This window comes from Triturus cristatus, chromosome 7, assembly GCF_964204655.1.
Source record: "Triturus cristatus chromosome 7, aTriCri1.1, whole genome shotgun sequence".
Taxonomy (NCBI): domain Eukaryota; kingdom Metazoa; phylum Chordata; class Amphibia; order Caudata; family Salamandridae; genus Triturus; species Triturus cristatus.
Genome location: NC_140590.1, coordinates 738,438,480 through 738,463,967, shown reverse-complemented (window position 1 = coordinate 738,463,967; position 25,488 = coordinate 738,438,480). Strand labels below are relative to the sequence as shown.

The 25,488-nt window shown below is 49.5% G+C and overlaps 1 protein-coding gene across 1 annotated transcript in view; it reads left to right on the top strand.

Moving 5' to 3' along the window:
* Positions 1-25,488, top strand: part of ENGASE (endo-beta-N-acetylglucosaminidase) — a 244,404-nt gene that overhangs the window by 138,887 nt on the left and 80,029 nt on the right. Inside the window, exons 3-6 of the mRNA XM_085617454.1 lie at positions 18,049-18,250; positions 19,706-19,854; positions 20,542-20,699; positions 21,540-21,688. Of these exons, the coding sequence (XP_085473580.1) occupies positions 18,049-18,250; positions 19,706-19,854; positions 20,542-20,699; positions 21,540-21,688 (658 nt within the window). The remainder of the gene's footprint in view (positions 1-18,048; positions 18,251-19,705; positions 19,855-20,541; positions 20,700-21,539; positions 21,689-25,488) is intronic.

Sequence of the window (25,488 nt, the reverse complement as noted above, 5' to 3'; positions counted from 1 at the left end):
ATATAAAAGTTAAAATACTCCACTTCAAGTTTTCTCCTGGACTTCATATGTTTCATCAAGTCAGATTTGTTTGCTGCAGAAAGGTGATATTTATATTTTCTTGTTTTAAGTTCTGGGCAACCTTTGCTTTATAACAAAGCTATTAATGTCTTATCTTTAACACAGTGCGACCTGCCATGCCCCAAACACTTAATACATGTTGGCTTTAATGTCTGCTCCTTTCCTATTTTGGATGAATCCAGTCAAAATAACTATGAGCTGATATTATTTTCACACACCACAAGTGCCCACTCAGGGAGTCCGAGCATGGATGGTACTTTTATATGGGCGGATGATCAGCCTTTGAATAGCTGTACCTATATAAACAAGCTAACATGAATGCCAGGGAGGGGAGCCACAGTTAGTCTTGCACCCACCTTCCTGGTTTCTCTCATCCCTGTGATCTCAATATAAATGTGCAATTTAGTGCATATGCGACATGCCTTATATGTTGCAACACCTTAAATGTTGACACCAATATCAAACACGTATACGGTTTCAGTTCCCCAGTGCCTGTTCTTGATTGTTGAAGGATTCGCACCCTATTTCAACTCCCCCTGTAATCGCACTCTTTGAACAGTGACATAATTCATGCTCATTTGTTATATCCAACACATTAATGTATCTCTCATGTGTCCACCTTGTTTAAAAATAAGTATGGAGTGAAAAAGAAAGCCTCTTGATTTCACAACTCGCCTCTTCCACTTCTATTGCAGCAACTCGCAACTTTTTTTTTGTCCCTAGCCAAAGAATACAAATCCTGATAGGTCTGCATGAAGCGTTCGGGAGTGCCCTTTGCAGCACAGCCCTGTGAACTAGCTGCACAACCAGGTGCTTTGTGTCGGGACAATCCTGGAGCACCTCAGTCATAAACCCTTCCACAAAGGGACACCTTTGAATTTTCTCGCAATTCTTTGCAAAGTCAGTTAACTTCATGTTATTACACATCGAGCGATCTCCCATGTACCATAGCTCACTGTTGTGGGCCTCCATCCATGTCACAAGTTGCATGCATTGCCCATTGTTTAATTGAACCTCATCCGTCACTTCCTACGTTCATCTTTGCACTTCAGTGATGCATTGCATGGCCTCACACTTTGCCTTTCTCAATATTTTGAGACTACTAATCATGTTGTATACCTGATCCTGAAATGTAATCTTGCTCAGCATGATAACGGTTTTGAGATCCACCGTAGTTGCTGCCGAATCACACAGATACCTGTTTAGTGGCTGTTTCTAGTGATGCCGCGGTTTGTTTACAGGGTATTCAAGGGGTTATTTCATATACGTACAAAGTATCTTGAACGAAAATTATTCATGAGACATGCATATCGCCCACGCCTCTATATATGCATCTGAAGATTGTAATTAATCACGTAAAGGCCTTGAATGTATATCCACTTTGTATTTATATCAGAATTCATTCATTCAGATATGATAATTTGATAAGATTTAGAGACAATAACTGTGATCAATAAGTGAAAATTGTGACATATGTGCTCAAGAAGGTGAACAGTTCGTGCAATATGTACAGAGTGATTCAAGCTTTATTATATACAGGGGATAGAACAAGATAATTTATACAAGGGCCAGCCTAATAACCATAGGCCCTGGATGCTAATAATGCTTTTTCGTGTAGGGCCTTGGTTGGTCTGAGCCTAGGTGTAGCGTCGATGTTTCAACCCTTGAGTTTCTCCTTTCGGTAATCACTATGGGTCTTCATCAGGACTGTGTGTGGGGGAGACTTGTACCAGCCTAGTGTGGATCGAAGTTCTGGCCGTGAGTGTCTCTAAGTGACACTTGTCTGAAGATTGCGTCAGCAAGCGAATGGCTCAAGTAGAGTACGGCAAATGGGGCGAATCTGCCTGCTCAGCCATTGTTGATTCAACCCGTTTGCCGTACTCTACTTGAGCCATTCGCTTGCTGACGCAATCTTCAGACAAGTGTCACTTAGAGACACTCATGGCCAGAACTTCGATCCACACTAGGCTGGTACAAGTCTCCGCCCCCCTCTTCCCCCCACACACAGTCCTGATGAAGGCACGTAGTGATTACCGAAAGGAGCACCTCAAGGGTTGAAACGTCGACGCTACACCTAGGCTCAGACCAACCACGGCCCTACACGAAAAAGCATTATTAGCATACAGGGCCTATGGTTATTAGGCTGGCCCTTGTATAAATTATCTTGTTCTATCCCCTGTATATAAAGCTTGAATCACTCTGTACATATTGCACGAACTGTTCACCTTCTTGAGCACATATGTCACAATTTTCACTTACTGTTCACAGTTATGGTCTCTAAACCTTATCAAATAAGCATATCTGAATGAATGAATTCTGATATAAATACAAAGTGGATATACATTCAAGGCCTTTACGTGATTAATTACAATGTTCAGATGCATATATAGAGGCGTGGGCGATATGCATGTCTCATGAATAATTTTCGTTCAAGATACTTTGTATATATATGAAATAACCCATTGAATACCCTACAGAACCCCCTTTTGTTGATAAACTGTATACCCAGGTTCTGAGGGACACCGGGTCGCCCCTTTTCTTTAGATGCGGTTTGTTTACAGGGCAACTTTCTCTGGAAAAACTGTATTCAGTGGAATGTGCGGCCTAGGATAGCTTGTGATTTTTGGAGCACTTACATGCAAGAGCATACTTTCACCAGAACTGGAGCAATGTTGCAATCTCACTAGCTAAATCTGATGGTGTGTAGGTGCTCCAGATCATACATTGCCTGCTCACAATTCCAGTGTACTTCAGGTACGTAGCAGCCCGCTCAAGCCTCATTATCCATATAGGCATTCGTGTGAAGTATGATCTAGAGCGCAAGTCCCTGGCTACGCATAACTGCAAAGGCCATTGTTCGGCTTCCCAAGAATAGCATACTTATCTAGCTCATGTATAGGATAATCAGATCAGTACGGTTTAATTGTATGGATGTAACAATAGCAAGTTACAAAAATGTACATACTAAACAATACAACAGTATTTTAAATCAAACCACTTTTAATCCTGGCTTACTAGATCTTTATAATGAATTAAATAGGAAGTACAGGTCAATCTATTCACAGCAGTAAGGTAAAGATATAGAAAAAGGTACCAATCATAGAAGTGCCAGCGTAGTGTTTATTGATCCAAAAACACCAGATAATTTTTTTAAATCTGTATTTCAATCATTTTGATTCCCTAAGCTCTCATAGTTGATCAGATGTTTGGATCCTTGTAATTACTGCAAACTTTTGAGGCCAGAGATCTTGTCCTTCTCTCATTAAAAACTGGCTTCTACCAGCGGGTCTAGAAAGATCACACATAGTTCAGGCAATTAGACATAACCCCTCGAACTTTCAATCACAATAAAATTAAGAGATTTCTGGTTGCATTGCTCCATTTCCTGCTCTCTAATCAAGGAGCAGAATGCCCAACCTCATCTAGAGATAAAGATTTCTTTTTGTTTTTATAGATAATTATGTCAGTGCTCCAGCAACTCCTAAACACAAGATTCTGAATGCCACTCTCTTAGGGGTTATGCTAGCAATTGCTCAAGCTTTAACAAAGGACCAGTGACATGTTTAACCAAACAGCCTTACTGATCAGAATTCTCCCACATTCTGTCATTTTAATGGCCTCATACAGTGCTTTATATTCTTTTTGTTCATCAATAAGTGAGCTTAATTCTGAGAGAAAAGCCTCTATCAGAATTCAGCATCTACCGCAAGCACAGCCAAAACATTTAAGTGCTACAGCTACTACACCCAAGCTAAAATCTCAGTGACACCAGGGAAGGCCTTTTAGGCCCTCCAACCAAACTGTGTAAAATACATTGTCAACCTTAATTAAAGTGGAGGAGCAACTCAACCACAAAGATTTTCTTCTAGATTACTTTATTACTATGTGCTTAATGCTATGTGTGATAGGCACCAGAGATAAAGTGATACTCTAATAAAGCGCTGAGATTGCGGCCCAAATGGACTTGGTGCTCGCAGCAGTGGAGAAAATTGGCGCTGCATTAGAACATACAAGAACATCTCTGGAAACCAGGATTGATGAGGTTACCTCAGACTTCACGCTCCTGCACGCAGATCACCGCAACCTGGTTGAAAAAGTTGCTGCCCAGGACCAAACGCTCAAAGAACTTCAACCTGTCACTCGCAGACACGCTGCCACGCTGCAAGACATGATGGATCGTATACATGCCCTGGAGGACAGAGCAGAAGATGCGGAAGGTCGCTCCCGACTTAACAACATTCGGGTGGTGGGCTTGCCAGAGGGAGAGGAAGGAAGGGACCCAGAACTATATACAGATTGCTGGCTGCGCGACCTCCTGCCCCAGGGAACACTGTCGAACCAGTTCTCAGTAGAACAAGCCCATCGTGTACCAGCACAGAAGCCCCAGCCAGGAGCCAGACCACACCCATTCCCTTTCAAACTCCTCAACTACAGGGACAGGGATGTGGTGCTACGCGAAACACGAAAGCTGGAAAGCCTCACAGTGGGGGTGGCAGTCGGTTCATGCTCTTCCCCGACTACACCGCCCTTGTACAGCGCCGCAGAAGTAACTATATGGCAGTGAAGCGCCAACTCCGGGAACTAGAACTACCATACTCGCTGCTATATCCTGCCAGGTTGAGAGTGGTTGCGAAAGGAGGGACCCGCTTCTTTGACTCTCCTGCGGAGGCATGGGACTGGTTGGAAGAGTCAGGGCTGTAGATGGGAACAAGACGATCAGATCAAGACGGCGACACTTCGACAAGCAGGAGGAACAGACGACGAGGGCGACGCCGGACATCGCGAAATGCACAATCAGGAACTGCCGTCCGAGCCCGGAGAAAATACGAATGGAGCGACAGAATGTACTGGAGGCGGTCTCAACCTTCGGAACGCCACACACTAAAGAGCGCTTGGAGCCCTTCGTGCAGGACACGGCGGTGGTCAGCGGCTCCTCATCACCATCAACTAGAATATCTGATGACCTCTGCCTGCCGGAGGTCACCCCACAGACTGCTGATGGTATCATTGGATAGAACACTGCCGTGCTGAACTCTGTCGCTGACTACTCACGCAAGTAGTATATTGTTTGCTGACGTGTGTACTTATGCTGTGCTGGGGGTGAGGGTGGGTCTGCGGTGTTAACTGCACGTACCCCATTAGGCGTTGGGTAGGAGACCACAGAGCTAGCGTCTAGACACTCCACGCATCCTATCACCGGGAGTGAATGTTTGCGCGGCAGCGCTTAAGCCTGAACTCTGCTGACCTCACAGACTGACCTAACTGAACATCTGGTTGGCACACCACATACGCAGGGGGTAGAGAGGGACGGTCACAGCAGAACGTTACCTGTGCGCGCACCCCATCAGGAAACACACTGACCTATTTTACGCTACTAAGTTGTTACAGAAGTTTGGCCGGACAACCATGCAAAGTTCACCCCAGACGTTATGTTGTTCAGTGACGTTAACGTTTTCGTTGCAGCAGACCGGTGCACTCCTACCTGCCCACGTTCCACACACACCAAGACGTGCCCTATCCCTGACACCCCCGTCGCCTAAACACTCTAGTAATGGCACGATACTACAAGGCTTATCGGGAGTCTTTGGTGCAATACCTGCACACACTCTACACCGCAGCAGTGGAGGAATGCACTTTACCCCCCTCGATGCGTGAAGTGTATCTTTTGTCCCTGCTAAAACCAGACAGAGACCCCAAAGCCCTGGGATCCTATAGACCCCTGGCGCCCCGCAACGCGGATGATAAGATACTTGCTAAAGTGCTAGCGGAACGATTGGCATTGGTGGTCCCCAAACTGATCCATAGCGACTAAAATCGGTTTGTGCCCAAGCGGAGCAGGTCACTGAACTTGCGACGGTTTTTCAGGGTGGCGTCAGACAGTGTGCAGGCGTGGCCCAGAGCGGGATGCCTCATACTGGACCTGGAAAAAGCATTTGATTGCTTGATGTGGAGCTACTTGTTGGCAGTGCTGCTGAAATACGAGCGGGGTCTGGGATTTCTGCAGATGGTTGACCTCCTATACAAGAATCCCACAGTTTGGGTAAGGTTGGGGCCACACATCTCGGACGCCATACCAATAAGCAGGGGTACCAGACAGGGGTGCCCACTGTCGCCCCTCCTGTTTGCGTTGGCGATCGACCCCTAGCAGTGGCATTGCGTGCGACACTGGGAGATGGAATACCTCTAGGGGATGCAGTGCACCACGTGTCACTATACACAGACGATCTATTGGTCTACGTGAGAGATATAGAAACCATACCGGCTCAGCTGGCTCGCACTCTGCACAACTTTGCTGCCATCTCGGGACTTCATGTGAATGCTAACAAGTCCTGTATTTATGTGTTTAGGGAGGGGAACCAAGACCCGGGATACACCCTTAACGGTACAAGAGTACAGTGGAGAGAGGGCACCTTCCGCTACCTGGGAATTCAGATATACTGTCAGCCGACAAACCTCTTTGATGGAAACCTGGGGAAGGGCTTAACTGCATTCAGATCGCAAGTATGCTTTTGGAATACATTTCCGCTAACGGTCACTGGCAGAGTAGCATTATCCAAGATGGTGATCCTCCCTAGACTCCTGTGCTACTTTGCTAACTTACCTATATATATCGCTGCGGCCTTCTTTGCCACACTCACTAAACTCCTCAGAGACTTTTTGGGGGGGAATACCCGACACAGAATGGCACTAACAAAACTATATGTGCCCACAGACCAAGGGGGGCTTGCTGTGCCTTGTTTTGAGCGCTACTACTTGGCTGCTCAACTGCAGTGGATAGCCCGCTGGCTTGCGGACAGGGGCCATGACGATACGGTGTCCGCGCTACCTCCATACTCCCTGGAGCAGATAATCAGACTCTTTCACCCAGCCACTAAAGCCACACCACCGACACCGCTTCTACTGGCGGTGGCGTACAAATGCTTTTGCAGGATCCTATATCTCACCAGATCTCTGATCCTCTACGCACCGGCAATACCATTGGAGGGTTCCCCTAGCGGACCCGGGGCGCTCACATATTTTGCATTCACGGAATGGCGAGAAGCAGACATACAGACTCTGGGAGACCTATACCGGGATAGCACACTTATATCATATGAGTCCCTAGTCAAAGATGATGGATTTCCGCCTTTGGCAGTTCCTAATGCATCGTTCGCTGATTGCGAAACTGACTGCCAAATGGGGGGGACATGAACACGGAACCAATCCAGCACCTCACCATACAGTACCCCCACGTCATGAGGCGAGGTAGACATTTGGTTCGCTGGTTTGCGGGGTCATTCCGTACACATGCAGCGACAAGTCTGGACCCCCTTCACCGCAAATGGGAACTAGATCTGGGGCGCCTGCTGGAGGACATAGAGTGGGAAGAGGTATTGAAGAGTCCAGTACATATACCCAGAAACATGAGATTCAGACAAATTCAACTGTTCATTGTTCACAGGGCATACCTCATGCCTGAGACGATAAACAGATAATTCCATCGTACGGATGCAGTATGTCCTAGATGTGCCGAACCTAGGGCTGGGCTGATACACATGCTGTGGAGCTGCCACAGACTACACACATATTGGCACGCAATCGGCGAGTTATTACGCACATGCACAGGCCGTGACATACCCTTCAAATGGACTGTTTACCTACTACACCACTTGTGCAGAACTCCGGCCACAAAAGTAACATCCCGGTTCCTTGACCTAGGACTAGTGGTCGCTAAAATTCTACTGACTAAGTGGTGGAAGGCACAGGAACTGCCTCTTGCGCGAGCATAGAGGCACTTGCTCACTGCACGGGCCACAAGAGAGGAAATTGCCATCCGGCGGGAAGAAACGCTGGGAATGCGGAAGGAGCCCATAGCAATTTATTGGGAGGGACTTCTCCAAACCCTACAGCAAACAGAGGAGGTGAATCCCGGGGGACAACCCAAGGAGGAGGGATACGAACCCATAGTAGGTGCTGTGTGCCCCCTCAGTGGACAGCCGTAATGTTCCATGTATGTACATATAAGACGTGACACTAAGGGTGGACACGGCCGAAGCCAAGGAGAGGGGGCAACTGTCAGATTGATGATATGCGATGAGAAGGTGTGGGAACGGGGAGGGGTAATGTGGGATATATTCATGTTAATACCGGTCAATGTTGTGGTTGCTGGTTTTGATCTTAATACATAACATCTGTTTCGAAGACCATATTGACTGATCTGAAAGGACTTTATATAGTGAACTAATGGAACCATGCTGTTATTGAACTGTACCTCCACCAGTTGTGAAATGACCAGAACACTAGAGTCAAGTTTGCTCCTGAGCACAGGATACTATATGTATACATGAAATGCTTATACTTCACGCAACAGTAGTGTGTTTCAAATGTTGGTAGGAGACCCAATTTATAGATGGCTCGCAAAAACATACTGCCTTTCCTGAAATATGCAAACTCAAAAGTCAATAAAACAGATTTAAACAAAAAAAAAGCCCTGAGATTTGGGGTGTGAAAACTATCTTTTAATGATCTGTGGTGCCCAACTTTGGTTTTATGTGAAGCATATTCCAAGATAGCCAAATTCACTCTATGGATTTATTCTCCCATCATTGGAAATTTGTCTCAGAGCATCATTAACATTATTTTTTTTTTTTTTTTTTTTTATTTATTTTTTTAATTTTCCAAAACCTTTATTCAGCATGAACAAGAAATACACAGCCCCATGCCTACAACCAAAATGTGGCCGGCAGCGTGGTACAAGAAGGAGAGAGAAGAGTAAACACAGCGGTCTGCCTACAACCCTCCAGGGGCCGGCCGCGGCATAAGAAGCAAGATAAATAACGTGCCAGTGCGAGGAATCATCTCCCCCAAAAACTGTGACATGGAAATCGTCGACCCATATTAACGTGTTGTGGTGGTATAGAGGCACCTGTCCACTGCGACCCGCGAGAGTCTCAACTCCGATCCTCGGTTGCCGCGTGGCTAAGGGGCAGGAGCCGAGCCACCCTCGCCGGAGCGGTGTCTAGGAAGGTTAAGGGGAGAGCGGGAAGAAGGTCCACTATGTCTGTGGGTGTGATAACAGATATGCCTGCAGGGGACCCCAGATGTCAGCCGGCCGCGAAGCGGAAGGCAGGAGTTCAGCATAACGGAGTAAAGTATCCTGGCAGTGTACCATATCAGCGATCCAGTCCTTAAACCTGGGAGTTCTGCCCCGCCCCCACCTACAGGCTATCAGGCGTTTCGCCATGAGAAAGGCGATAGTGGCGAATCTACGGACAGGTTTTCGTATAGTACTGGTGTAGCCCAGGAGTGCCTGTAATGGAGAGGGTGTTAGTGAGACATCGATCATTTCGGAAAGGCCAGAAAAAACTTGTTGCCAATATTCGACAATCTCCCGGCAGCCCCACGCCAGGTGCAGGAAGTCTGCCCCCGGAGCGCGACAGCGCCAGCATAGATCATCTTCTCGAAGGCCTATCCTATGCATGTGTGCTGGAGTACAGTAGAGCCTATGTAAGAACCGGTAATGAATCACCCTAAACCTACTACTGGAGGAGATCTGTTCGGTTTGTAAACAACAGTAGCTCCAGAGGTCGTCATCTATGGGCAGTCCTAGGTCTTCCTCCCACTTTGTACGTGCCGTGCAGGGCGAGAAGTTTAGAGTGGTGCGTAGCGAATGGTATAGAGTAGAAACAGCATGAGCCGGAGTGGTAGCCTTAAGTAAGCGTTGTAGGGGTTCTAGCATGGGTGGCTCACAAGGAAAGTCCCCCGTCAGTGCACGAATACCACTACGAAGCCTGGTGTAGAGGAAAGTGTCCATGAAAGTGGGTGTAGAGTGAGTGAACATCTGAGATTGGGAGCGGAATTGTCCATCATGATAGAGGTCCCCCCATGTTGTGATGTGGAATTTGGCCATAAACTTTTTAAACAGTTGTTCCTGTAAAAGGGGCAATCGGGGATGGTATGCCAGAGGAAGCAGTGGAGAATAGATGAGCGGTGCGCCTGCCACCTTAGCAAGGTAGCGCCACGCTAGAATGGAGCTCGAGATCGTGGTGCGGTACGCTGTACGTGTCTCTGGTGTACTGAGTATCGCCCCCTCAAGTGGAATAGGCGCAGCCAGCCAGTGTTCTACAGCCGTCTGCGGCAGGAAGGGCGTGGGGCGAATCCAGTGATGAATGTAGTGGGCCTGTGCGCTGTGATAATACAGCTCGAAGTCCGGTAGGTCTAGCCCTCCGTGCACAAATGGACGAGTCAACACCTCCCAGCGAAGACGCGGCTTCCTCCCCCCCCAGACCAATCGAATGAGTTCAGACCTCAAAAGACGGAAGAAGGACTTGCCAGGGTAATATGGGATGTTCATGAACAAGTACAGGAGTTTTGGAAGAATAACCATTTTGATTAAGGAGGCGCGACCCGCAAAGGAGAGGGGCAGTGTGATCCATCTAGACACATATGCCTGGATACACTCAAACGTGCGGCCATAGTTCATCCGCATTAGCTCTTCTCGGTCATGGGAGAGGAGTATGCCCAGGTAACGGACTTCCTCCATTTCCCACCGTAGAGGGTAGTCCAGAGGAAAGGGCTGGGCGGACGCAGTCAGTGGAAATATAGTGGACTTCCCCCATTTGATATGGACACCAGATAGCCCCGCAAAGCGAATAAACTCTCGGAGAACAGGGTTGAGGTTGGCAGCGGGGTCACGTATGTAGAGTGTGATGTCATCCGCGTAGAGGGAGATGAGGACCTCTCGCTGAAGACAGCGCAGAGCCTTGTCCCGGTGATGTTGGCGGAGCCGAGCCGCCAGAGGTTCCATCGCTATCGCGAACAGCAGCGGAGACAGTGGGCAACCCTGTCGGGTACCACGCGACACCGCAAAGGCGTCCGAAGTGCGCCCATTCAGCCCCACCCTAGCGACCGGTCGGTCATACAAAAGCTCGATCCAGCGCGTGAACCCCAACGGCATGCCCATATTGCGCAGGATACAGTGGAGATAGTCCCATTCCAGGGAGTCGAAGGCTTTGGTGGCGTCTAGAAAGACAGCCACCAAAGGCAAATCCGGAGCTACATTATGCATAATGGAGAAGAGCGTCCGGAGATTATTGGAGGTGGCCCTACCCGGGACGAAGCCCGCCTGGTCAGATAACACCAGGCCTCCCAGTAACAACTGCAGACGGTTAGCCAGTATTTTTGTCAGGATTTTTGCGTCACAGTTAATGAGCGAGAGCGGGCGATACGAGTCGCAGTATTGAGGCGGCTTCCCAGGTTTCAACAAGGAGGTAATCAGTGCCTCTTGCATTGACGGAGGAAGTGCGCCAGACTCATGAGCCTCCATGAACACCTCACGAAGCACTGGAGCAAGGATGTCCATATACGCCTTGTAGAAGTCCATAGGTAGCCCGTCCAGGCCGGGGGCCTTTCCCGGAGCCATCTGTTTGATCGCATCTGTAACCTCCTCCAGGCCCACTGGCTCCGCCAGGAACTCCCGGTGACGGTCAGAGAGCCATCCCAGTGTGAGCTCCCGAAGGTAGTCGTCAATGTCCAGCGCACCGACCCTGGTTGTGGAGTATAATGTTGAGTAATGAGTAGTAAAGGCCGCCAGAATCGAGCGCGTGTCCCGCAAAGGGGTCCCCTCCTCCCCCTCCAGCTCCAGCACAAAGTTAGAGCCCCGTGGTGGTCGGATCGCTCCCGCTAAGGATTTACCGGGTCGTTCCCCCTCCCCGTACGTGCGAGCTTTGAAGTATTGGCCTCGGAATTTCACCTCCCGTTCGGCAGTGGACATGTAGTCCGATAGTGTTTCGCGGTACTTTGCCTGCGCATCCGCATTGGTGGTATAGTCCGGGCTATGTTCTAGAGTGTGGAGTGTAGTTTCTAAGTTGCGTAGTGTACCTCTCAAGGTCCGGAGTACCCCGGAGCTCTTTGAAATGCAGAAGCCCCGTATCGTTACCTTTAGCGCCTCCCAGAGAGTGGCCATCCGATCCACCGTCCCCGTGTTACGGGATAGGAAGTCTTCCAATTCTTGACCCAGTTCTATTCTAAACAGTTCGTCTAGTAAGATGGTGGGTTGTAGTCTCCAAGTCTGAGGTCTGCCCATGATGTCAGGTAGCCGGAACTCAGCCAAAACTGGAGAGTGATCAGAGTATGTGCGACTCAAATGTCGCACCCCCACCAAGGAGGGGGCTAGGGTCTGATCCACCATAATGTAATCTAGCCTGGCCCAAGTCGCATGTGCATGATTCCAGTGTGTGCCTTCCATAGAAGTCGGGTGTAAGTGTCGCCAGGTATCCACGATCCCATGGGTGTCGCATATGTCCCTCAGATATCTGTGTGTGGTAGTGTAGTGGTGCATGGAGGGGTTGGATCTATCCATCGCGGGGTTTAAGACAGCATTAAAATCTCCCCCCCATATAAGGTGGGTGGATCCCACCTCCCTGACCTTGTTCCAGAGGGCAATGAAACTACTCGGATTATCGCAGTTGGGGCCGTAAGAGCATGCAAGGGTGATTGTCTCGACCCCTATCCTACCCCATGTTATGCAGTAACGACCCTCGCGATCAGTGGCGGTGCCCATGGGAACGTAGGGAACTCCCCTCTTAATCAGGATAGTAACACCTCGTGCATATGACGAGTAAGGGGCATGAAGAGAATGTGTAGCCCATCTGGCAGCAAAGGTGGCATTGCGAAGAGGGTCCATGTGAGTCTCCTGAAGGAATACCACTTGAGCATGTAATCTGTCTAAGGCACCCAGGATTTGCCTGCGTTTCCTGGGATCCCCCAGGCCCCGAACATTCCAGGTGACAGCAGTGAGCAGGGCCTCCCCTCCTAACTCAGTGCACGTGGTGCGGGTCATACGTGTCGAGAGAGGACTCATAGGTGAAGAAGTGCAACTGGCAGCAGGGTCGCAAGTGTAATGGCCGAAAAAGGGTGGCACAGTGTGCTATTTCCACAAATGTATGCAGAGCGTTCATGCTGAAAACGAACAACAATCTTAAAACAGTCCCCAGAACCCCCCCCCCCTTACCAACTTCAACATCCCAATTATGTCGATCATCCCCAAGCTCCATCCCACCCCCTCCCACCACTGCAGCCCAATCCTGCCGGAATGCAGACCCCCTCCCAATCCCTGCAACAAACATAACTGCAAAAAAATGGGGTATGCCCTATAGGGGACTCGCCAGTGCGCCGGACCTGTCCGTCCCAACCCTTTATTTCACCCACCATACCATCACCCCATAGGGGGAGGAGTTCGGGTGGGACAGGGAGGGAGTGCCAGGGCGAAATCCAGTAGCCAAAGGCCAGACCAGTACCTTGTAAGCAATAGGCGACAGCCTATACAGGGCCCCAAACCGGAATGATTGTTCATCCCGTACATTTTATCGAGAGGGCGAAGGGCTAATGTAGTCCCACAATGGGCGATGGACACGGTCCCTCCCAAGAAGCATAATCCTCCCAAAGTCCAGAGTCAGAGTACAGGTTACTTAAAGAGTGGAGTCAAGAGCAACGTGGGAGCAGCCAACGCCAGTGAAGAAGGAGAGAGACACGAAGGGGTAAAGAGAGTAAACATGAATCATAACAGCGGTACTCATCAGTCAGGAGCAGTCGTCGGAGAGCTGGATCCCGATCCCGTTCCAGAACCGCGCCGTCGAGGGGCCGCCGAAGATTGTTCCTTCAAAAAGTCCTCCACCTGTTGCGGATTACCAAAGAAGAAGGGCTTGCCATGATGTGTGACCTTGAGCTTGGCTGGATATTGCATGGAATAAGGAATGTCTCTTTGCTGTAGTTTCTTTTTTACTCCTATAAATTTCCGACGGGCATCTTGCACTGCTTGCGTAAAATCCGGGTAGAATGAGATGGTGACGTTTTCATGTAGGATCGGTTGTTTCTCCCTGGCTAGACGCAGTACGGTGTCACGGTCTCTGTAATTTAGAAATTTGATGATAACCGGACGTGGCGGGGCCCCAGGAACTGGGCGAGGCCCTAAGGAGCGGTGGGCACGCTCCACCACCAGCTGTGGCGAGAAGGATTCCCGTCCAAATTTATCGATCAGCAGCCGCTCAATGAAGTCTTCCATGCGACCCCCACCGCTGGATTCCGCAAGGCCAATCAGGCGAACGTTGTTTCGGCGGGAGCGGGCCTCCAAATCCTCATTTTTGTCGGCAATGACCTTGAGTAGCCTGTCCATCTGCGTCAGCTTGGCAGCGCCAGCCACCGCGCCATCCTCCAACTCCGATATTCGCCCCTCCGCCTCTTTCAGGCGCTCCCCATGTTGGTCCAGTCGATGTACCACGGCTTCCAGACGGGCGTTCATATTGTCAATTTTGGTGTCAATGGTCGTTAGGCTCGTCTGCAGGCCGAGAAGGATAGCCTTCCAATCCACCTCCTCCTCCTCGCTGGGCCCCAACTCGCCACTCTCCGCAGGCAGGGCACGCGTTTTCTTTTTGGGGGGGTTAAATTGTAGAGTCGCCTGTTTTGCGTCCGCTTTGCCCATGGCCGCGGCGAACGAGGATCAGGATAGACAGGCCGCCAGGTAGGTCTTATATAGTTGGCGCTCCCAGGAGCTCCGAGTCGAGGCGCCCACCACACTCCGCAGCGCCAGCACCAGCTCGCCAGAGGAGCGGACCCCTCCAGATGTCGGGGACTCGCAGGTCAGACTGGATTCAAGGCGCTTCGTGCCGCCACAGCACCCCCGAAATCCCACGCAGGTATAGGGTCGCGTGCCTCCGCCCCGCGGGCAGACGATGAGAGACGTCCGAGGGACACGGGCCGATGCTGCTCCTCAACTCCAGTGGAGGTGCGCCGACGGCGACCCCCCACTCAATGCCTCCTGTCACGACACCTCCACAGCACACAGGGCAAGGATCGCGCTCCTCCGCTGCAGCGCGGTACGGTAGTATAAGCAGAGTACCTGCATACGTGGGAGCAGTAGCCTCGATGCAGCAGGAACACGTCCGGTACCGCAGACGAGCATCGGCAATCGTGAGGAAGCGAAGTGGACGCCCGGCACCCTGCGGCAGTCTGGTAGAGTGTCGTTTTTGCCAGCCTGAGTGCAGAAGTTCCTCGTGGCCCGCAGGGCCCGATCAATCCCCGGTCTCGCGTTGTGAGACGCCTCCGCTCCGAGGGGCCGCCCCACTCGCCGTCTCGTCAATGCTGGGCAGTATCGTCGCCGTCAGTGCACCCACCGGCTCGAAACTTGCGTCGAGTGGACCGGGGACCTTCAGCTGTCCATCGGCGTCGATTAAGTGCGGGTTACTGGCCTGTAGGATATCTTTGCAGGGTTTATGGACGCCCGGCTGGCGAGAGCCTCACGAAAGCGCGGCCATGACGGTCCAGCGCCACCTAGCGCCCCCTACCATCATTAACATTATTTTGTTGACATTTATCTCCAGTTTATTCTCCGAGCGATAATTACTAAATAGCATTAAGAGGATCAAGAGCAAAATTTAGTCCATGCTAATAGTCTGCTTCAAAGGCGCAGAGTGCGTAGGAGCTTCCTACCATAAGATCGCTATTGGGATTCTGGCTTTGCTGTATTCGTAAAACAAAAGGGCAAATGTCGTTTGTTGTGACTCTGTAAAAGTCAGGGATGTGTTGTCATTGATTTGCTGTGCGGGAATCCCTTTCAAGTTCCTGTACGAGTGTTACAATAAAAATATCTCTAAGTAATTCGGGCCAGGGTGCCGTATCCCGACTGCACCACATGGGTTCTGTGCAGGGGCTGTGTGTCCAGGTCATGGCAAGATGATAATTATTACTCGTTGGCTAGGGTGATACCGTCAATTCATTCTTCTTGTCCCTGAATGTCCAAGAACCCCTGCAAATCTGAGTCCACTTAATTAAGTTTGAGCAATTTCAACGTTTTTTGTAATTTTTTCTGTCTGGGGAGCTGTGGTGATGGATTCATTAGCTAACGTAATGTACATGGTCAAATTGAGAGGTGCCCAACATTTCTGGCAGTGTGGTGAGCACGATCAGTGAAGGAGGAGGTAGGGATCAGCACTTACATACTGACTGACACTGTAAATAGTGCTCAAGCACCAATATTGAGTGAGTGCTGTAACTTTAAAGACGAATAGAACTTTAGTTTACAGATCTGTATAAAGAAGAATTTCCTGATAGAAACTTGTAGCAATTTACCTTCAGTGCTGGTACCTGCAGGCTCTTCTGCGTGGGCCCATCTCACACCTTGGTATCCAGCATCTCAACTGATCCTTTAATTGAACTGTCCTGGACCTTTTTAAGTGCTAATTGGTGTCTTTTGAAGTCCAGAATCTAGTGACCCTAACTGCTTGCTCTACAATGTGAGGCCTTTCTTTGCGCCTTATGACGTTGGCTGCTTACCGGCCATTATCTTAAGTGAATACTGTTCCTTACTGGTATCCCAAGTGGTATGACACTCCCTTTCGGGCACTTGACTATCATTAGCGAGGGTGAGCAGTCATGGTTTACTCTAGGATTTGGCAGGGGTTAGAAACTCTGATTATGTAGTACAGTAAGTACCATTGACTGTCTTTAAAGTCTAAACAGTGCTATAATCTTTATTTACAAAGAGCAACTAAAAATAAGAGTCACACAAAGAAACTACAACAGAAAGCACCATAATTTGATCTTAAACATTCGGACAGCTTCTCATCCAGTAGAGCTAGATTTCTTGAACATAGACCCTATGTTCATTGTTATCCTTTTGTTCTATGTTTACTTTGTCTGAGGCAACTTCGAAACTTGTCAGATCTTTTACTAGTTGGCTTACTCAATGTTCTTACTCTACCATGTCTCGTCTTTTATTTCAGTGGCTTTGACTTTGGGTCAGAGGGTAGACAGCTCAGTGAGCTGAGCTGAAGCCATAGCTGCAGAATGTTCAGCACCAAAATATAGGTAATTCAGGGAAAGGCAGACAAAAGGACAAGGCTCACACTCAGTGAAGTTGGTTCAGAGATGATGATCCTACCGAGCCCCATTCTTCCAGCTACTGGTGTCGGGTTTGTACACATTTCAGCGAAGTTTTAAAGCCTGTTAGGCTCTATTGATTTCTAGTCTCGCAGTCTTTGAGTGTGTATTAGTCTGGCTTCTACTATAAGATCTACTGGTTGCTATTGATATTTTCCAAGAGCTTTACTCATTTTTACGCAGAACTGGATTGTAGGTTTGAGGCTCAACTGCGACTCGACCTGTCTTTGTTACTCCGGTCATTGCTTTTTCTCGTCAGATTGGATACCATGATTTTGTTAGGTCATGTAAAACCTGGTGACCCATGGCATATACATGCCACACACCACTTCCTTACATGTCACATCAGTGGGGAAGGCACGTTTTTTCCGTTATGGGGAGGGGGCTGAATCGATTTTTCACTGTATGCAATTGGCGAACTCCCAACAGTGATGCAGTTTAAAAGGCATATCTAGTAATCATTGCTTGCACCAGCAGTCACCTTTGAGTCTGGGATGGTGGTATAGCAACAACTTTCACTGAGAAGGGGGTTACATATGGGTGGCCTGACGTCAATTATCGATGTAAACAAACGAGCACCTATTGGACTTGCCTAATGTTTGAGTTCACTGCTGGAAAATTGAATCAAGCCCAGAAAAACAAACACATCAGGGCCATACAAATATTTTAAAATAATTTAAGAGGAATTGGTTCCTCACATATGACAGCTAATTAAGGGCTTTCCAGAGGTACATATACAGGTTAGGAGCAAGAGCAGCGTGATTGACATTACTGAGCCAATGGACGTTGTAGTTGAGAAAAAGGAAGCAAAATCATTTCCAGGTATAATTTGCAAAGTAGTGATGTTTCGAGGAGTAGAGAGAAGGGGGTTGATGTTGCGTAGTAGTTTCTGGAAGTGGGATTTAAGCAATGAGATAATGTTTATGTGGTGTTTTGATTTGGCCTTGCGAAAGGCATTGGTCAGTGGGATGGTTGACATTTATGTAACATTGAGTGCATATGGGTTTTGAGTATGTGGACCCCAGGCAGCAGGGCTTCTTGCTCATTCTACTATTCTTTTCTCGTTCTCTTCAGTACGGCATCATGACAGAAAAACCACTGAGCCAATCAGTTTCTACTTTTCAAATTTGGAGGACCTCTTATCATGGAAGCCCAGTGCCCAGGATGCCTTCAACGTGGCCATGGTGCCTCTGGCCAAACGCCTACCTCTCCTTCAGAGCAAGAGACCCAGGACCTTAGTGTGTCATGACCTTATGGGAGGCTACCTGGAGGACAGGTAGGTCTGGCCTAAAGCATGGTAAAGAAAGGTGTGAACGTTGAAATGGACAACCAGGAGATTCTGTGCACGCCGGGGTATTTAAGGGGATTTAACAGGAGCCTACATGGGTGAAGCCAAGGGTAAGAGAGGTTAAGGTTGATAAGCAGCAGATTGACAGGTTTCATTGAAAGCTGTTACTAAGTTGTGTCTGATGGGTTACTGGTGTCTGGCTGATAACTCTACGGGTTCACTGGTGGCTGACAGGTAGCTGTGAGGGCAGTGGCGGTTGGCTTGTACCGAGGGTGGTGAGCCGGCAGGGTGGTGTGAGATCAAGAAACAAATAAAAAAATAAAAAAATAAATGCACTTGTATCCGCAGCACGATGTCTTCCTCCTTCCAGGAAGCTCCAGATACAGGAAACTGCACTACCCAATCCTGGCGCTGCTCTCACAGCATGAGAGCAGCGCCATGTTTCGATAGAGCGGCCTCTCGCAGCGCTCCTAAGAGCACTGGAAAATATGTGAAAAAGAAAGTCACTCTAGCGGGATGGATATATGCAATGAAAAGTCAAGCCCACATTTTATTTGTGGCTACTGGCAGAGTAGCTCATCTTCTGTGATTATTTATATATTTGGAAAAAACTTTAATTTTAACTCAATGAAAAAGCTCTAGAGGGTTATAAGGGCTCCCCCCTTTCCTTTTTCTCCCAAGAGCACTGGAGGCCTGCACTTTCTCTAATCTAGTTGTCTAAGACAGCTAGTTTAGAGAACTTTAAAATGCGCATGTCTGGCTGGCTGGCCCAAGACGACCGGCCAAAGAGACATGTGCATTTTAAAGCGCACAGCTCCCTGCTGCCGTGGCCCCACCCCGCCCCATCCTGACACTTAGTTCGGGACAGAGCAGTTGCTGAAAAATAAAACGGTAATAAATAAACTTTATTATCATCATATTTTTCAGCTCTGGAGCTTGTGGACAGACGCTCCTTTGCCCAAAAGGAGGAGCTGCCCCTGTATGAGGGCAGACCTTAGCTCTGGGGGCAAGTTGGTATTTCTTAGGGTTGGCTAGGAGCTGACTAGCAGCTCTGTGGGTAGGCCAGCTGCTCTTGGGGACTTTCCAGTAGCTTTGAGGTTTGGCTATTGTTTTGAGGAAAGCAAGGTAGCTATAAGAGCTAGTGGCCATTTCTGGGGTTTGGCCAGAAAACCTGTCTGTTTTCTCTCAGCCCTGATGTTTATCCACAGACTCTTTGGCATTTGGCCAGAGACTTCTGAAGTTTGACCATTAGCCTTAAAGTGTGGTTAGTGGCTGTTGGGTTTGGCTGGTAACTATGAGTTCCTGCCGGTGGAGCTAAGGGTCCGTTGGTAGTCTTGAGGTTGGCTGGTACCTCAGAGGACCAGCTGACTGGGGTAAGGGTTGCCTATACACTTGTATGCCCATTCTTTGCAGTGGTAAATTCTTGACTCCTCTTACATGCAGGTTTATTCAGGGCACAGATGAGCCACACCCCTATGCCTTCTATCACTGGCAGTACATCGACATCTTTGTTTACTTCAGTCACCAGATGTTCACGTTGCCTCCTGTATGCTGGACCAATGCTGCCCACCGGCACGGCGTCTCTGTCCTCGGTAAGTGTGACTCTGGGACATTCCTGTATTGCCGCTGAGGCCCTGGTTTGTGTCACCTAGAGGGGAGCAGTCCTAGAGTTTTTTGTCCCGTTTTATGAAAGCCTAATAAGTCACGGGTCATTGGAGACCCAGCTCTTGACTTCATGGACCATAGCCCAAGCATTGTGCACAGCTGTTACTCACTCTTTCTGGAGCTTGTAACATCTGTTAAAACACAGAATGGAACAGAGTCGGTTCAAAGCCATCGTGCTGTGTGAGATGGCCAACCTGCCTCTGATTATCACTATAGCATAATACTCTTAAGGGTACATTTAGCACACAATGAGCTTGTACTAGATTAGAGGCATCACTTGATGCCTCTGACTTAGAACAAACTAAGATATACATCTTTTCAACCACCCCAGGCCTCATTTGCATGTATTTTATATTTATAACTTTCAGAGATAGACTTGTGCATTTATATTTAGAACTATCAAAGATAGACTTGATTGCTCCAAAAATACATTGCTCGAGGCCTGTTGGCTTGAAACCAGGGGAGGTTGCCTCACTTTCTCCAGAATATACATAATTTACAGAGCTTTCTAGTTTCTATCCAGCTGAAAAGGCTGTTTTTTCCACATGTGACACTCGCTGGTCATCGGGATTGCTAGGGTCTGAGTTGACACTTTGACTTGTTTTGTGTTGCAGGGACCTTCATCACAGAGTGGGATGGTGGGGCGAAGACCTGCGAGTCTTTCTTGGCAGGGGAAGAAGACACGTATTTCGCTGTTGCGGATCAGCTCGTGCGGATTGCAGAGTTTTACCGTTTTGATGGATGGTTGATCAACATCGAGAACATACTGAGTGTGAGTGGCGTCTCTGGGGCCAGAGGGGGTGACTAGCTTCTGCAGGGAGTGCCGAGCTGTAAAGAGTAAGCACTGTTATGGGGGAGCAGCTGGTCTGAAGTAAGGTCTCTAGTGAGCTGCGTTTGAGTAGGGATTGAGGAGCTGGAGGGTACTGAGAAAGAATAGACTCTATGGCCTGGGAAGCTGTGGGCTATGATCATTGTCTGAAGGGAGTTGATGCTGTCTGTTTGATTCTCCCTGGAGTCGCTTTTTAGCGGTCCCTATTATTTTTGCCTCGTTGCTCCCGTTGAAATAAAATCACGACATTTCTCCAGGATAAGCTGCCCTGTGGGAAAGAATAGGTATGAACAGACTCTGGAGCATATGAGAGCGGCGGGTGCGCCTGGGGAACCCAGTGTGTGAGTGCACTAATTTGAGAGATTGATGGGGGGCTGGTATGTTTTGGATGATCAGCAGTGCTTGAAATGGAAATATAGATGTTTGCTCTTCCTAAAAATATTGCACCTGTGCTACGCAGTGCTGATAGTTTTTTTCTTTGTAGATAAAAGTGCGGGTGTGCAAGCATCAGGGAGCTTGAGAGGAAAGGCGTGGAGCATGACGGGTCGGTAGGGCATGAGGTGGAGCAGGAAGGGAACATGATTGGATGAATGGTACTGGGGAGGCGTCAAAGCATGCTGCATAGAGGACTGATGTATAGCGGACTGAGGTATTTCACCCTTGGAGGTAAACCAGACTGTGGTGTAAGGGGTTCTAAATGAGGGGTCACTAGAGCAGCTGTGCGAGATGTACATAACGCTAAGGCTATGCCCTGTATCTCTTTGCTTTCCATGGTCGCTGCAGCCGATGTCGGTGAAGAACATGCCCCGCTTCCTGCGGTACCTGACGGACCAGCTGCACGAAAAAGTCCCCGGGGGCCTCATTCTTTGGTATGACAGTGTCACTCAAGACGGGGAGCTCAAGTGGCAGAATGAGCTCAACGAGAGAAACAGGTAATTGCCGCGAGGTGGAAGGGAGGACGAAGCATGCCTTGGTTTGATTCAAAGAGAGCTCTAGGCATGGGCAGTATGGGCAGCTGCCCAGGGCCTCGCTCTCAGCCCACCAGCATGGGGCCCTGCACCAGTGCAACACACCACCAAACCTTTTGTGCCCCTGCCGATCCTATTGAAGAAAGGTGTAGTCTGTTTGCACTTGGGCTTACAGGAGTGGGCCCCCTCCTTGGGCCTCTCAGGGATGGTGTGGGAAGGCCTAGGGGAGGTGGACACTTCATCTTGTGCCAGTTGCAAGGAGACACATTTTGCAGGTGTGTCCTGCAATTAAGCCTCCTATCTGGCTGCCCATTGAGAGACACTGCGGACACCTATTGTCAGCACTTTACAGTCTGCACTGTTTTAACTCTCAGCCCCCAAGCTATTCTCACACTTTCAGCCCAATTTGAGCAGTAAAAGAGGTGCTTGTAGGTGGCAGAGAGGGGAGCTGCGGCCCAGGAATAGTCTGCACAAAGCAGCTTCTGGAGCCCTGAAGGTGTCACTTAAGTAAATTAGAGGGGCCTCACACATTCCCCTTCGTCTGAGCCCCCAAAAATCCTAGACCGGCCCTCGAGCCAGGCAGGTTTGAGGGTAAGAGTCCCAAGTAAGTGGGAGGGGCCAGGCGGGGGGTTTAAACCTTGATTCCATCCCCAGTTCACTGTGGTACCTCGCCCCATGGGGAGTAGCCCTCTCTACTTCTGTTTGCTCATCCGCATCAACAGCTACCGGCTGTCTGAAGTTTGTTCATTTTCAGATGGTGCAGCCCTGGTCTGGGACCGGTCTGTGTGGGTGCACAATTTGCACATTTGCTTTCAGTGGGGTTGTGCGCTCTCGTCTGCTTTAAAATGTGAGTTGGTATTGATGTGGCTAGTGGGTTTTGTTAAAATTGCCACATGTGGTTAGAGAGTGGCCTGTTTTGCAATCTGTATGGACCTGGATACTGTGTTAGTCTTTTGGGTCCGGCTGTATTTGATAGTGTTGGGTGTACAGATGTGAGGTTGGTGGGCTCATGTGTTGATGCAGTTGTTTGGTACAATATGTTCGAGGCATATGAGCTGCAGATTACACACATTTGCATAGATCGCCATCTGGTGTTGGGCCCGGATGTTTGCAGTTTGTTTTTCCTCTTGGAAAGTCTTTGGAAGTCACGAGGTCGGTGACTCCTCCCTTGGATCGTATTGCGCATGGGCTTTGGCTCCATCCTCAGATTGTTTTATTCCGCCATCGGGCTCGTATGTAATACTTCGCGCTCCGGTTCCGAACATTTCCAGTTCGACGATCGAAGCGGAATCCTCGCTCATCACGGTATTGTTCAGATCCAGATCTCCTCAATAACCTCCTCTTCGACACATCTTCGATTCCAGTCGTCGACGGCGGCCTTCGGGCCTATCCAAGCTCCAGTCCCGGCTGATGGAAAGAACTCCATTCAAGAAGTGCCCTCGATGTGGGTCCAAATTCCCCCACACCGATCTTCATGAGGTGTGCAACCTCTGCCTCTCCCCTGAACACGAGGCTCGAGACTGTCCGACCTGCAAGTCTTTCAGATCGAAAAAGACTATTCGAGATCGAAGGGCCAGACGAAACATGGCGCACTCCTCGACCTCCGTTCCAGTCGACATCTTCGGGAACGACGTCGAAGCTCCGGGACAGCAGCACAACGAAGAGGACCTCGTCAGTGCTTCCGAAGCCGACGACTCGGATGTGGAGGACATCACCCCGGCGCAGAGGGTCGTGAATACTATACCCCCTCCCACACCCGCGCCGACACCCAAAAAGGCTTCGGTCACGCCTTCGCCTCCGGGCCTAGACAAGACCAGAGACACTGCTTAAAACACCCCACCTTCGGGCCCGGTGAAGAAGCCAAATAAGCCTTCCGGCGGCTCGGGCTCGAGCCAGCCTGCCAGCGGTGCCGAGAAACACACTTCGGCACCGAAAAAGAGACCGGCCTCTACCTCGACACCGAGCTCCGCACCAAAGTCCTCGGTGTCGAAACCCAGCCTTTCGGTACCGACCAAACCCCATAAGGCCCTCGGCACTGACACTTCCGCGCCGAAGCCCACCTCGGCGCCGACCAAGAAATCGGAGGTTCCCAAAAAGCACGGCACGGACAAGCCTAAAAAATCATCGGCCCCGAAACCTTCGGCGCCGACGGAACAAACATTGTCACAAGAACTGTTTACACCGGATCCCTTGCAAAAGACACTTACCAAGGATCCAAAAACTGGACATTTGGCACTCTCTTCTACAAAGAGACATTTGGACAAACCAGCTCCGCCTCCACCTCCAAAGAGGAAAGACTTTGCTACCTCTCCTTTCAGAATGCCTTCCCCACCTCCTCCACCCTCTCCACCTCCGCCCCCTCCGCCTTCTCCACCCCCTTCTCATCGCTCCCCGACCCCGTCTCCAGACGATGATGATCAGGGGGACCTATATTACGATCCAGGGGATGTGCCACAAGACCCCACCCCTACAGGATCCCCAGACCCATGGGACAACTATAATAATCCAGACATTCCAGACGTCCCACAAGATGACCTTTACCCGTCCAGGCCATCTCCACCGGAAGACTCATTAGGTTTTCACCACCTACTTCAGAGGGCGGCACATTATCACGGGGTAGAGCTACACACTGACCCTGCAGAAGAGGATTTCCTCCTCGACACCTTTGATACCGCACATAGGTCTACCTCCATACTACCTATGCTCAAGGGGTAATAAAACATGCGCCAGAGGTTTTTAAAGACCCAGTCAGGGCTAGGGTCATTAACCCACGCATAGAGAAAAAGTACAAAGCTGCCTCCACAGATCCTGCCCATATCAAAGGGCCAGCGCCACTAGATTCCCTAGTGGTTTCCACTGCATGGAAGAGGTCAAACTCCCAGGCGTCAGGCGAAGCACCACCACCTGACAAAGAGTCAAAGCTACTGGACGCGTCAGGAAAGCGCACTGCGTCACAGGCAGCCAGTATATGGCGTATCGCCAACACTCAAGCGCTATTGGCCAGATACGATAGAGCGCATTATGATGAATTAGAAACCATCCTGCACCATCTCCCAGAAAAATACAAAAATCGGGCCAATGAATTAATTCAAGAGGGTAAGACTATAACTAACACCTCTATACGCTGTGCCTTAGACGCAGCAGACACAGCCTCCAGGGCCATTAACACTAGCGTCCTCCTCCGTCGCCATGCTTGGCTGAGAGTTTCAGGCTTTAAACCTGAGGTACAGGCCTCCATCTTAAATCATCCCTTTGAGAAAGAACATCTATTCGGCCCAAAGGTAGATGAGGCCCTCGAGAAAATGAAGAAGGACACGGATACGGCGAAATATATGGGAGCCCTGCAGTCACACCCTCCTAGGCGCTCCTTTCGCCGCTCTTCCTTTCGGGGTACGGCTAGAAGCTACTCCTCAGATAGCGCGTCCACTTCCTACAAATCCCCTGCTCAGTCCACCTTCACAAGGGGTTATCAAAGAGGCGGCTATAGGGGCAATAACGATAAAGGCAGAGGCAAAACAAATACCGCCTGCTCTGCCACACCGCCTACCCAATGACTTCCCCCCGCTCCGTCCAGACCATCCCACTCCGGTCGGGTCAGGCTACAAAATTTCCTTCAGGTCTGGGAGACCATCACCTCAGACAGATGGGTGACCCAAATTATTCGCTCAGGGTACTGCCTAGAATTGACATCTACCCCCCCAAACATTCCACCCAGGCAACGCCCAATGTCACAAGAACATTCCACATTACTAAAGCAGGAGGTA